Here is a 13063-nt window from a genome sequence, read left to right on the forward strand (position 1 = left end):
CCATATTTTCGTAAATATGTATAAGGAAAGTTGAATTTTGTATAATTTCTTGACTCTCTTATACTTACACAAGTATATAAAAGATTAGTATTAAGTACTGACTACAATTATAAGTTTTATTCACTCGTACTTAATCTATAAAGACAATACACTGTTTTAAAAAACATCATTGTTTTGAAAAAAAAACGACAAACTAACACCGCATACTTAAAAATATTGAAAAAATAATGTTTGAAAATCGTCTAGGATCAAAACGGTTTGTTATAAACTAAACTGCGCTGGGTACGTCCGTTCACGGAAACAAACAAAGAACCTCGGGTAAATACCTAAACTTGTGTTCCAGGCTCATGCTTCAACGCTCTTAACACCTGCCCTTTTCAATATCTAAAGAAAGCCATTTATATAAAAATTGAAAAAATTGGGTGACAATGACTCTCCCTGATGAACTCCATATTATAATATCACTCAGCTTTTCTGACTGTTTGACGTTTTGACTAATGTTGATTAATTATATCGATTCTAATATTTGATTTTAAAGGGTGATGAGGTTGAAGCGGAATTAGATAAACATTGGTGCACAAAATTTCGTCACAAATGGAAGAATTTGTACGAGTATGAACACGCGAGAATCGAACCTGAACCCTCATTTAACAACGCAACTGACAAACCTGGTGTCAAGAGGGAGGAACAGTAAGTTTAAAAGATATTTATGATGAAGTTATTGATTTTTTCCTAATTTCCTACAATTTTCAATAATTTATTTTCAGATTTCTAGTAAAAGATAGATATACTCAATTCTCACCAGCTCAACGTAGCTTACTAGTCATGCAAATATTACTTCGAGCGAAATATGACAATAATGATACTAAGGTAAATTAACATAAGTGATATTATATAGTCCAACCATATACCAACATAATATATAACAGCTAATGCTATGCCATTTTTAGGCACTACCAAAAACAGCAAATACTGAATGGTAGTAGGTACCTATTACTAACACAGAATTATTCAGGCATTATAAAATACTTAAAAAAATATATAAATCATTTTAATCATCATTAAAAATTTAAATTTAAATTGAATATATATTTTCAATTTAATTTAAATTTTTAATTGAATATAAAGTTTCAAATTTTATGTGAATAAAGGCAATTTAAAAATAAGAACTTAAAATTAAATTACAAGGTGAGAAATGGCAAAAAACGTAGGTACCTATTTTCAAAAATGTGAGATTAAAATAGAAATGTTATATTATGTAATTTCCAGGAATTACATAAATATTGAAGTAAAATAAAGATCTAAATATAAAATCGTAAATAAAACTATAAAAGTTATGAACTGTACTAAAAGTTACAACGTAATAATATACTCAAATAGGTACCTATTTTTTGAGAATGTCTGATAGTAATAAAAATAAGTGCACTGCACGGTATGACATAAATTATTTCGTGGACAGATTTATGGTAGGTACCTAACTTATGATAAAAAAATCCATGATTGAGTGGAAAAGCCATAAAGGTAATAATTTTCATTTTTCAGTTGGGTATCCGCCGGTTACTTAACGACGGCACATATTTAGCATGCTTTCCTCTTCACGAAGGCAGATATAACTTAGATATGGAGGACAAAACTCAAACAGATCGGCGTGTAAGTACGAGTACCTATATATTTTTGTATGGTCACAGTACACGTTATTCACGATGACCTGTTTCTTCTTCTTCGTAAAGTCTATCTCGGCTTACGTCTGGGTAGATAGGTACGCCTTTCATCTAGTGCTAAAGTCGTCTCCACTTTGCATGGTTTATTGCATCCTTCCTCCAAAGACTTGGTACGTGCATCTGCTCGTGTGATGTCTAGTCTACCCTTTCTTCGGTTGACCTATACCACACCACGCCACCCACATAATTTTGAGGAGGGTGCAACAAGTAGCTGACTCAACGAGGGCAGAAGGCTTGTAAACTGTTTACGATAACCCTTACGAAAAGGCTACCGTAGAAGTACTCTTTAGGGATTCTGTTCAGAAAAGTAACGCGTTGTCATTCACGATAAAAAATATTTGGCGTCAAGTAATGTTAAAGAAATCCTTCAGGCATGGGCTATGGGTCTATCACATACAATCTATCAGGTGGACAATTACGGGATCTGCATCAATATACCTACTACAATGTACTCAATTGTTATGATTGGCTGAATTAATGGTATGTTTTCTGCAAATATGCATTTTTACGAATAACGGGAGAGCGTCGGCCAACCAGATGTCATTTTCACTCTCTAGCTGCTTTGTTACCGTACTGGGCCCATGAACGGGTGTCTTCCGTCCACAATTATAAATTTTACTGGTGCTACAATAATAATGTTACTTAAATCAACAGCTTCTGTACTTGGAATGGGCGCGTCCCAGCAAATGGTATAAGAAGCAACCGCTCTGGCTTATCAGAAGATACTTCGGAGAGAAGATCGGCCTGTATTTCTGCTGGCTCGGCTTCTACACCAAGATGCTATACGCACCAGCCATTGTTGGGACGCTGTGCTTTCTCTATGGGATTGCTAGCATGAATTCCACTGATAATATTCCCAGGTTAGTTATCATTCCTTATCCTATTCAAATTCTAATAGGAACGGCTCATGTCCATTTTCACTCATAAAAGTTCATAACGTAACAAAGTTGTAATTAAAGTGATCAGGAGATGCTAAACAACGCCTGTTGGCATTTGAGTAGGATGAATAACGATTTTAAAAAAAAACTTCAAAAAGTAGATAACTATCAATTCATATTAAGTATGTAGTTTTCATTCCATCTTATGGCGATATAAATCTGAACTAATTTTGATAGTTCTGTTTTTATTTCAAACAGGATATAACAACAGAAGTTAATAATTGATTTCATCTTAGAAAGAACCTCCAGGTATACAGATTTTATTTGTTAAAATCTGTCTTATCTTAACGGAAGATAAGTTGACACCATATCTATTGATCTTATCTCAATATCTAACGACAGAGATTTGCAGAAAATGGGATATCTAAGCACAATAAGATAAAAAACATTCCTAAACCAGGATCGAATTTCATATTATGATGTTTTACGGAACGCAGATAAAATGTGATAAGTAACTGATAAGGTCACAGCTGTTTTCTACGATCGATTGATGTCTATTTTTGGAAAGGTTCCAATAACTCCAATTTTATACCCTCCATAAAATATTTACTGCAACACTGCGCTAAATAAAACCACTACCTAGGCACTATTTTCAGCCAATTTTATTTAGAGTCTCGCATATTTAAACCTTTTCTTTTCCTTTGTCTTTGGTCGTCTTACGAAGTTTGGCATTATTAAAGTAATTTCAGCTTTGTAGAACGCGGTTCTAAATAATGGTGTTCTTCGCTTTACCTACCATTGACCTACCTAGTTACATTGTACCTAAGTGTTTGAGTCATGATATCCTACTGCAAGCGGGCCTCTTCCTGTACTTCTTTCTTTTCTGTTCTTTCGCTTAGGTAGGTACATAATAGAGAAAGACTTCTTTTTTTTTGGTACATCGTAACAAAGCAAAAACGTGGACACTGATAGTTAGCCTCGTACACAAACTAAAAATCGTTCAGCGCGCTATGGAGCGAGCTATGTTGGCTATCATTCTCAGGGATAAAATCCGGAACGAGGAAATTCGCAGGAGAACAAAAGCGACCGACATAGCTCAAAGGCTTAGCAAGCTGAAGTGGCAATGGGCAGGTCATGTCTGTCGCAGAAACGACGGGCGACGTGCAGACGTGTTCTAGAGTGGAGACCGCGTACCGGCAGTGTGGGACGACCTCCAGCCCGCTGGACCGATGACCTGAAGAAGGTAGCGGGGTGGTGGCTCTTGGAAAGGCCTATGTCCAGTAGTGGACGCATACAGGCTGATGGAATTTAATAAAATGAAATCCAGGTGTCCTATATAGTTATTTGAGTATTTCTATACCATGTTTTATTTCATTTACAGTAAAGAAATTTGCGACAGCTACGGCCCTGGCAACACCACACTATGTCCGCTCTGCGACAAAGCATGCCAGTACCAGCGTCTTTCAGACTCCTGCCTCTTCGCCAAGATCACGTATCTCTTCGACAATCCAGCGACTGTGTTCTTTGCTATTTTCATGTCTTTTTGGGGTGAGTTTTGGTCACTTCATACGACTAAGATACCTAATTAGTACTTATAGGTAAACCTTCAAACGTATTTCACATTCGATAAACCGCTAAACGAGATTTTCATGTTCATTCTACGTAGCTTGAGCTGAATTGTTGGTAGTTACCAATCTATGAACTACTCCCTAGGTACGCAAATGTTCGACAGAAATAGAACATTAATAAAATGCAATTACAAAGTAGGTAGGTACAAACTGCTGGTGGCAATTAGACTTTAATAGTCCTTCATATTTTTCCAGCAACTACATTCCTTGAGTTGTGGAAAAGAAAACAATCTGTGCTAAGATGGGAGTGGGACTTGGGAAGTGTCGATCAAGTATGTATTTTTACCATCCAAAAATTTCTACATTTTTTTTCTACTTATTATTAATTTTTGAAGTCTACACATTCTGCTTCATCCTGACTTGCACCTTCCCAGTATTCCCAAATATCTTTCACGATACACACTTTTATTTTTTAGGACGAAGATCCACGCCCCGAGTTTGAAGCCTCCGTGAAAACATTCCGTACTAACCCAGTTACAAGAGAAAAGGAACCGTATCTACCTACCTGGCAAAAAACCATGCGATATGTGGCCACCAGCTCTGCTGTGCTTTTTATGGTATTTTTTATGAATACAATGTAAAAGTGGTTTGGTACAACAGTTTACACTCCGTTTTTGTATTTCTGAATTTCTCCATTTTTTTTTAAATTGGTTAATCTCAGGAGTTGCATGGCAAGCATCACTTTTTATGTACGTAATACAATGCTCTTTGGATACATAGAATGATCCTCTTCAAAGGGGAATCTATTAGAAAGTGACAAAGTTTACAAATATAGTAGCACGATTGAATAGACAAAAATGCCCACGAATATTTCACCTGTTCACTTAAGAATCATTTAAATGTTTGTAAATTGTCCACCATTATCAGACATCATACTCTTGCGTATACCATAACCTTATTTAATTCTTTGATTCAACAGATAACAGTAGTAATGGGAGCTGTCTTAGGCACCATAATCTACAGAATATCCATGGTGTCGGTCATCTATGGCGGTACTGGGTTCTTCTTGAAGAAGCACGCAAAGATCTTCACGGCCATGACGGCTGCGCTCATTAACTTGACCATGATCATGATTCTTACTCGGGTACGTTTGTGATTAAAGCTCGATTACTGAAAACGCATATATTTCATTTAAAATCTGATTATTACCTATTGACACTAAAATTTCGAGTGCAATAGACCAGTGTTTCAACTGAGCGATTTTATGTTTTAACTGTACGAAATAATTTAATGTTCTACTTAAACAATTTAGATGTAGCTCCTAGCTCCTCAAAAAGTCAAAATTTCCACTTAACGATCATTGTTTTCTTATAAAGCAGATAACAGCATAACCTCGAAGCTTGCTAATTTAAAGTTCACCTATGCAGCTTCTAAGCCTCTTATTATTATTTTTCAGATCTACGCCAAAGTAGCAGTATTTTTAACAAATATTGAAAACCCGCGCACGCAGACTGAATATGAAGATTCTTATACTTTCAAAATATTCTTTTTTGAATTTATTAACTTCTACTCATCACTTATCTATATCGCTTTCTTTAAGGTTTGTTTGATTTTACTTATATTCTATAATCTTATCTTCTTCTCTTCCTAATTTTTACTAAATTATCCTCAAAGTTGATGTTTACCAAAATGTGAGTGCTACAATTTTAACCTGATCTATAGGTAAAATAAAGACGTGCAGAATGAATATCCTTTAAAACTCTGTGTAACTATTAAAATTGTATGATATATTGATTATGTAATAAGATTTTAGTTTAAAACTTCGCTTTGGTTTTATATTTTCCAGGGTCGTTTCTTCGATTATCCAGGGGACGATCAAGCACGAAAATCTGAGTTCTTTAAGTTAAAAGGAGATATTTGTGATCCCGCTGGTTGTCTTTCCGAGTTGTGTATCCAGCTCGCTATCATTATGATCGGGAAACAGTGCTTTAATAACTTCGTCGAACTTGGTTACCCGTAAGTATATCTTATCAGCTTTCTGTTTTTATATGTCATTGACATTTTCATGATTCCGTATCTCCAGAGAAAAAGGAACCCCTAGTATAGTATCACTTCGTTGTCTGTCTGTCAAGACCCATCGAGGAACTTTACGGTAGTTCCCATTGAGCTAGAATCATGAAAGTTACATTGCACAGTTTTGAATGTAACTTAAAATGACAGCTAGGTACGAGGATTCCAAGCGCGCCCTAGTCTGAGAAGAAGTTTAAAAATTCTGATTCTGATAAAATCATTTGACTTTCATAGAAAATTCCACAACTGGTGGCGTCAGAGATCACACCGAGCAGTCACGAGAGATCCCAACAAACCACACATGGCTTGGGAACAGGATTATCATCTACAGGACCCTGGACGACTGGCGCTTTTTGATGAATATCTTGAGATGAGTGAGTTTAATTATTATTATCATCAAATCATTTAATTATCATACAAGTGTAAATTAAAAATTTATAACACCCCCGACAAGTGAAAGTTACAGTAACTAGAAAAGAGCTGATAACTCTCAAACGGCTGAACCAATTTTATTGGATTGTATCTAAGAACACTCTCGATCAAGCCACCTTTAAAACAAAAAAAAAACTAAATTAAAATTGGTTCATTAGTTTAGGAGCTACGATGCCACAGACAGATACACAGATACACACGTCAAACTAATAACTAACAATCAACATATTGTAAGTTATTTTGATATTTGCAGCATCAGAGAAACCACCAATGCATTCCTTCATTCAACCTTTCAGGAATACGTTGATTCGCCACTTGAAAGATCCCATGTTATATGCTGGCTTATCTGGAATGGTCCATAATTAAAACGGATTATTTTAAGTTCCATACTCCTATCTTATTTATAAAAGCATTAGAACGGAGCAATACAATTTATCGTTGAATATAACTGCCGCTTTGCTATTATATTTTATCAACACATACGCAATTTTCATACCTAAACATCTTCAGTGTAATAATTAATAACATTTTTCCAGTCCTGCAATATGGCTTCGTGACGTTATTCGTGGCAGCTTTTCCTCTGGCTCCACTTTTCGCTCTTCTGAATAACATCGCAGAAATACGCCTCGACGCTTACAAAATGGTCACGCAAGCAAGAAGACCGTTGGCTGAAAGGGTTGAAGATATAGGAGCTTGGTGCGTAATGCGTATTATACACTTTAGTTATTATAAAACCAATACTATTAGTAGAAAAATTCAGGTCAAAAGACTACATGTTTTGAAGTTTAAGTTATTGAAGATATTGAATTGTTATATTTTTAGGTATGGCATTCTAAGAGGCATCACGTATGCTGCCGTAGTTTCTAATGTAAGTTATTTTGCTTTAATAATAAAATAACTAAAAGCTTTGAAGCCAATAAAAAGATTATTATTATTTAGTAACTGATGACGTATCTACGTTTAATGCAATGGTTATGTCATCTTAATTTGCAGGCATTTGTGATAGCATACACCAGTGATTTCATACCTCGCATGGTGTATAAATACGTATACTCACCGGATAACACTCTAGCGGGCTATATTGACCACTCGCTTTCACGTAAGTAGAATAAAGCTGTAAGTCCTACCTACTATACAAGTTTTCCGCTGCAACGATTTCAGGAGAAAACACTCAATATCTCATACTGGGATATTAGTGACGAGATTGGCGTTGTTTTTACAGTGAGCATTTTTTCTGGAGTACTCCAGGGCACCCATTGGAACCAACTGTATACCTCATCTTTATTTATGATCTTACTTATAACATCATGTTTACTGTATGTTTGTCATACAAATTTTATCCAGAAAGTCTTTATCTTTTAGCTACAATTTTTTAAAATTGTATCTGTATTCAATAAACTACTGTAACTGTGGGCTTAATTGATTCGAATTGTTTGACTACTATTATTTACAATTTCATCTAATCTTGAATCTGTGAAATACTGAGTAAAAGAGAGAGCTTACCCAGTCGCCAAATTCGGTACAAACTGACGAAACTATAGAAATACAGATCTGAACATTCTAATTGCAACATTCAATGAAACTGATGAATAAAATACTTGTATTTGTTTCAGTTTTCAATACATCGGATTATAGGGAAGAATGGGGTGCGGATGAGAACGAAGTGGACCCCCCTGTGTGTGCATACAGGGGGTACCGCAACCCCCCCGACCACACCGATCCTTACGGCCTCTCACCACATTACTGGCACGTTTTCGCTGCTAGACTTGCATTTGTTGTTGTTTTTGAGGTAGGTTTGTTTTTCACTTATTTCTTCTTCTACTATTTTCATCAATAAGTATTTATCTTATTAGAAGCTCACTCACTTTTTTCCGCTACACTCTGTTTGAGTTTTTACATAACTAGATACTCTTATTTATTCTTACTCTTCTTTCGTATCTGATTCGCCATTTGCTTGGTGTTACTTCAAGTTTTTCATATAAATATAAGTACCTTCTTCTTTCCATCAATATCCAGAAGTCATCAGTGCTGTCAGTCACCAATGTATGATTCCGAGTAGGTACTGCATCATACTGCAAGGCATTATCAAGGTCTGCATCCGTACGTAGGTAGATGAAATTCCTCGTATTTGCTTCCTCGTTTCTAATCCGAACCGTTACAATATGGAACGTCCTTACTTCATCAGTTTTCCCTTCCACTTTTAATATGGAAACCTTCAAGTCAAGAGTGAATAGGTAACTTCTAGGCAAGCGCACTGCGTCTTAGGCATCATCATCACTTGCTAGCAGGTCTGATTGCAGCCAAGCGCTAGCCTGTAAATTTTTAAAAATTCTTCTTCCAGCATGTTGTGTTTGGTCTGACGGGCCTGATGCAGCTTTTCATCCCAGACGTGCCTACGGAGTTGCGCACGCAAATGCAGCGGGAGGCACTTCTGGCCAAAGAAGCTAAGTACGAGCACGGTCGGCGCAGGCTGTCCACTGAGTACCACCAGCTGATTAGTCAGAGCAGTGATAGTGGGGGTAGGTTTACTTGTAACCCCTTTACCTTTATCTTCTTCTCCAGCACGTGGCCTGACGTGCCTGATGCATATAGGTAACATAAACCTTAACATCATTTCTACTACCAAGCGAATCCTAGCGTTAGCTAGGACAACCGGTAGAAAGAAAATATAATCTTCGTCTGCCTTTAAAGAACACGTGATCAAAGTGTATCTATACCTATTTAGGAAAAACAAAGATGCGTCAATGGATAATTTCTTAGTATATAACATAATAATTAAACTACTTATTAGTCATAAATTAGGCTGGATCGTAGTGAAATTGAGTAGCTTATTGGCACTCATAATAAGAAATAAAACTCTGCCCTTAAAGGTCCATTTCCATTAAAAGAAAAGCCGTTGAATTCAACAATGCCACTTTATAGTTTCAGAAAGACAGCCGGGGCCATGGATGCGCCGACAGTCGCGAGTGTCCAACGGGTTGGACGCGCACGTGGCCATCGCGTCGAAGCCTTCTCCGCCGGACATTACACATTAAATTACTCGTAGACAACTCACAAGAGTTGTGCTTGGTATAAGTACCTAGTTCTTATATTTCATGAGTGCGCGTGGCTCATGCTTGTGTCGATAAATGTGAAGTAAAGTAAATGTGTGCGTTAGAGGGTGTTTGCTGGTGTAAGATAGGCGTGTAGAAACCAAATAGGTATGGGTTTAATAAAAACTGCCATTTCCCTTCATTGTCACTTACCTCCAGTTGAGATTGCAGTCAAGAGCTAACTTGTATCTGAATAAAAATAAAAAATGAAAAAATAGACTGATTGGTCCGACAGGCGTGCAAACTTACATAATGCCCAATTTAAACGACTTAACTACAAGTAAAATTCAGGCGCGCTAGTGAATTGCAAAAACCAGGTATTTAAACATTTTACACCTCACCACAACGTTCGTTGATAGAGTTCGAGTATCTAAACACTTCAGCGTAAGAGTAAAATGGACGTAAACCGTTTTGTTTTAATGCTCAAGTTTGTCCATATACCTAGAGCTCAAAGCGGGAACATTGCGAAATTAAAATCAAAGTCAAAGTTAAAGTCAAAATCATTTATTCAAAGTAGGTACAATTGTACTCCTTTTGATGGTCGAAATTGTTAAACTTGTACGATACAGTGGTGATAATTAATTACGTTACTTAAAACTAAAGCTACGAGGGTTCCAAACGTGCCCAAGTCTGAGAAGACTTCTAGAATCTATGGACCTTCAGAAGTTTTGAATTTTTAAATCAAGGAATTTTATGTCTATTTTACTTCGACGTAATTTTGTTTCGACTCTCAAATTACAATGTTCTAGCGTGAAAACGTTGGTGAGATGTAAAATCTTATACTAAGCACATAAAGGGAAGATCAAGGGCCTAATCCCTAGGTTGGTTTAAATTTTTGGTTAAACTTGTATAACAAGAACTAATATGTTGAGCCTACAAGCAAATACATAGTATACGTACTAAATTGAAAATCTCTTTCTGTATTTATAATAGAGTATAAAAATTACTCGAATACAAATAAGACTAAATTAAAGATCTTATTAATTTACTGTAGATTAGCATCTCTAAGGGAATTTTGAAATGTTATTACATAGATTTTAATAGGTAGTTATAATTATTATTATTAATTAAGTATTAAAATTATGTAGGTATCTCGATTCTCGATATCTACAGCTTATGGCGTTAAAATAAGTTTAAACTTAGGGTCCAATTGTTATTATATTATTATATATCAGAAAACTGTGTTATCTGAATTTCTCTCAATAGTTCTAGTCATAATATTATTAAATACATATCTACCAGGGGTTACCAGTAGTAGAAAAGTTGAGTGGTAATAGGCTGGTATGGTATTGGCATAAAATGTGGAGGGAAGAAAGGCGTATCACTAAAAGAATGTTAAATATGCATGTGGAAGGGAAAAAGAGGAAAGGACGACCAAAGAAAAGGTGGATGGATCACGTGAAAGAGGATATGCGTATAAAAGGTGGGTGGCGGTATAAAAGGTGGGCGATGTATCGTCTTATTTCTAAAAAGCGGTTAACTGCAAAAAGTAGCTTTTGAGTTATCGCCAAAAATCGTGGAAAAACGGATGTTCCTAAAAAGGATGTTATGTAGGGCCAAACTAAAAACTAAGTTAAAACCTTGGTCAGCTACGTACCTAACATTCTTTTGTAGAAACATCAGTTTTTGAAAATTCACACGTTTTTAGCGGTAACTCAAAAACTACTTTATGTAGTTAACCACTTTTATCGTGACTACTTCGATGATAGTGCAGTTAAGCAGGTGCTCGATTACGGTTGAATGACAGCTACAAATACAATGTCACGATCGCAATCACCTCTGATTGGTTGACGCTCGCTCACTATTGGCTACAATGCATTGTTGCAACAAGAACAGCATACATTTAGCCAATAACAATAATTGCGATTGTAACAATGATTGATGCAGGTTTTACGGAATCGAGCTACAGATGATTGCAATCATCACAATGTAGCTACCAAATTTTGGTACCTATCTAAGGAACTTTAATTAAGAATATAGACTTGAATGCGACGATCGCAACGGATTGTTATAAGTATCGTAGTTATATTATTAAGGCAATTTCATGAACATTTCATAATAATAAATAATGAATACACCTATTTGTGCTACCTACTACCGGTGACCTTCTGTTAGGCGTTTAGTATAATATTAGGTAGTCATTTAATGTTAATTATGTAGGTAAGTGTTTGTCCAGAATGTGATATTAGTTAATGTTGCACGTTAGAATGTAAGTTAGAACAATTTTATTTATTTAAATTATTAGGTTAGAAATAGGTACATATACTGTTTGTATCTATGTAAGAAGTTCTGTGTTTGGTTTAAAAGAATGCATAATATTTTGTAATATGTAGGAACGACTATGTAGGTACCTACTATATCTTCTTATAACTACTATATTAATATCTTCTTATACTTCATTTTAGTCGATTATAATACTTATATAATTATACCATCGGACAAGGATGCTTGGAGAGCAGCCTCCTCTAATACCTACGGTCCTACAATGATAATATTATGATATTTTATTTACATAAATTATAATACTTACCTAATTAATATAGCTACATAGTCATTATAATTTATTTATTGTTTACAAATTTATTTAGTTTTATAAACATAATTTTTATTTTATGAGTTTATGACCTTCAAAAAGTGTAGGTACAAACTAGTTTAATTAGGTACTAAAAATATATACTACTTACATCATTATATTATGAAGGACGTAGGTACCTACCTACGTCCTTCATAATATAATGATGTAAGTAGTATATATTTTCTAGAATCAGCCCATCCTCCATGAAGCTTACACATCTCTCTGATTTATAAACAAAAGCAATTAAACCGCGGTCCTCATATTTTGCTGCTTCAGTTCATCGTTTAAGTCTACCTAGGTACCTACCTACATATTTTGCATATTTTTTTTGTATAAATATAAACTGAATTGAAAAAAAAACGAAATTCCTATTGAAGCCCAGTCTAATTTATAGATCAGACTGAGAGATCGTTGACTTGACTTGGTTTTTGAATGTCATTACATGCGTCACTCAAGGCGTCACTAAAATTATTGTCCGCGCATGGTCTGCGTGTTCCTTTAGATAAATAATTATGCCACGTTTGTAGCTATATAAAATCTTTATTCTTTACACATGGGATATAAATACGCAGTTATAAACAAAACCTGTAAGAAAAATTGTCGCTTCGACTTTATTTTGTTCACAGCAGAACCGTTAGTACTATTATATATTCTGTGGCAGAGCCAAAAAAAGTACCCAAGAACCTAAGAACTTAGGCCCAATTGCACAATGCACAAGGCTAAGAGG

At 35.4% G+C, this 13063-nt stretch overlaps 1 protein-coding gene across 1 annotated transcript in view; it reads left to right on the forward strand.

Annotated features, from left to right (window-relative positions):
• Nucleotides 1-10298, forward strand: part of LOC123871147 (anoctamin-4) — a 32196-nt gene extending 21898 nt beyond the window's left edge. Inside the window, exons 9-25 of the mRNA XM_045914768.1 lie at nt 539-690; nt 768-870; nt 1543-1650; nt 2376-2581; nt 3981-4147; nt 4423-4499; nt 4644-4784; nt 5147-5311; nt 5624-5767; nt 6014-6183; nt 6472-6611; nt 7206-7365; nt 7492-7537; nt 7663-7768; nt 8283-8458; nt 9011-9188; nt 9592-10298. Coding sequence (XP_045770724.1) covers nt 539-690; nt 768-870; nt 1543-1650; nt 2376-2581; nt 3981-4147; nt 4423-4499; nt 4644-4784; nt 5147-5311; nt 5624-5767; nt 6014-6183; nt 6472-6611; nt 7206-7365; nt 7492-7537; nt 7663-7768; nt 8283-8458; nt 9011-9188; nt 9592-9704 — 2352 coding nt within the window. The 3' untranslated portion in view covers nt 9705-10298. The remainder of the gene's footprint in view (nt 1-538; nt 691-767; nt 871-1542; nt 1651-2375; nt 2582-3980; nt 4148-4422; nt 4500-4643; nt 4785-5146; nt 5312-5623; nt 5768-6013; nt 6184-6471; nt 6612-7205; nt 7366-7491; nt 7538-7662; nt 7769-8282; nt 8459-9010; nt 9189-9591) is intronic.
• Nucleotides 10299-13063: the final 2765 nt, after the last annotated feature.

The sequence above is a fragment of the Maniola jurtina genome, chromosome 13 (genome assembly GCF_905333055.1).
Source record: "Maniola jurtina chromosome 13, ilManJurt1.1, whole genome shotgun sequence".
NCBI classification, from domain to species: Eukaryota; Metazoa; Arthropoda; class Insecta; order Lepidoptera; family Nymphalidae; genus Maniola; species Maniola jurtina.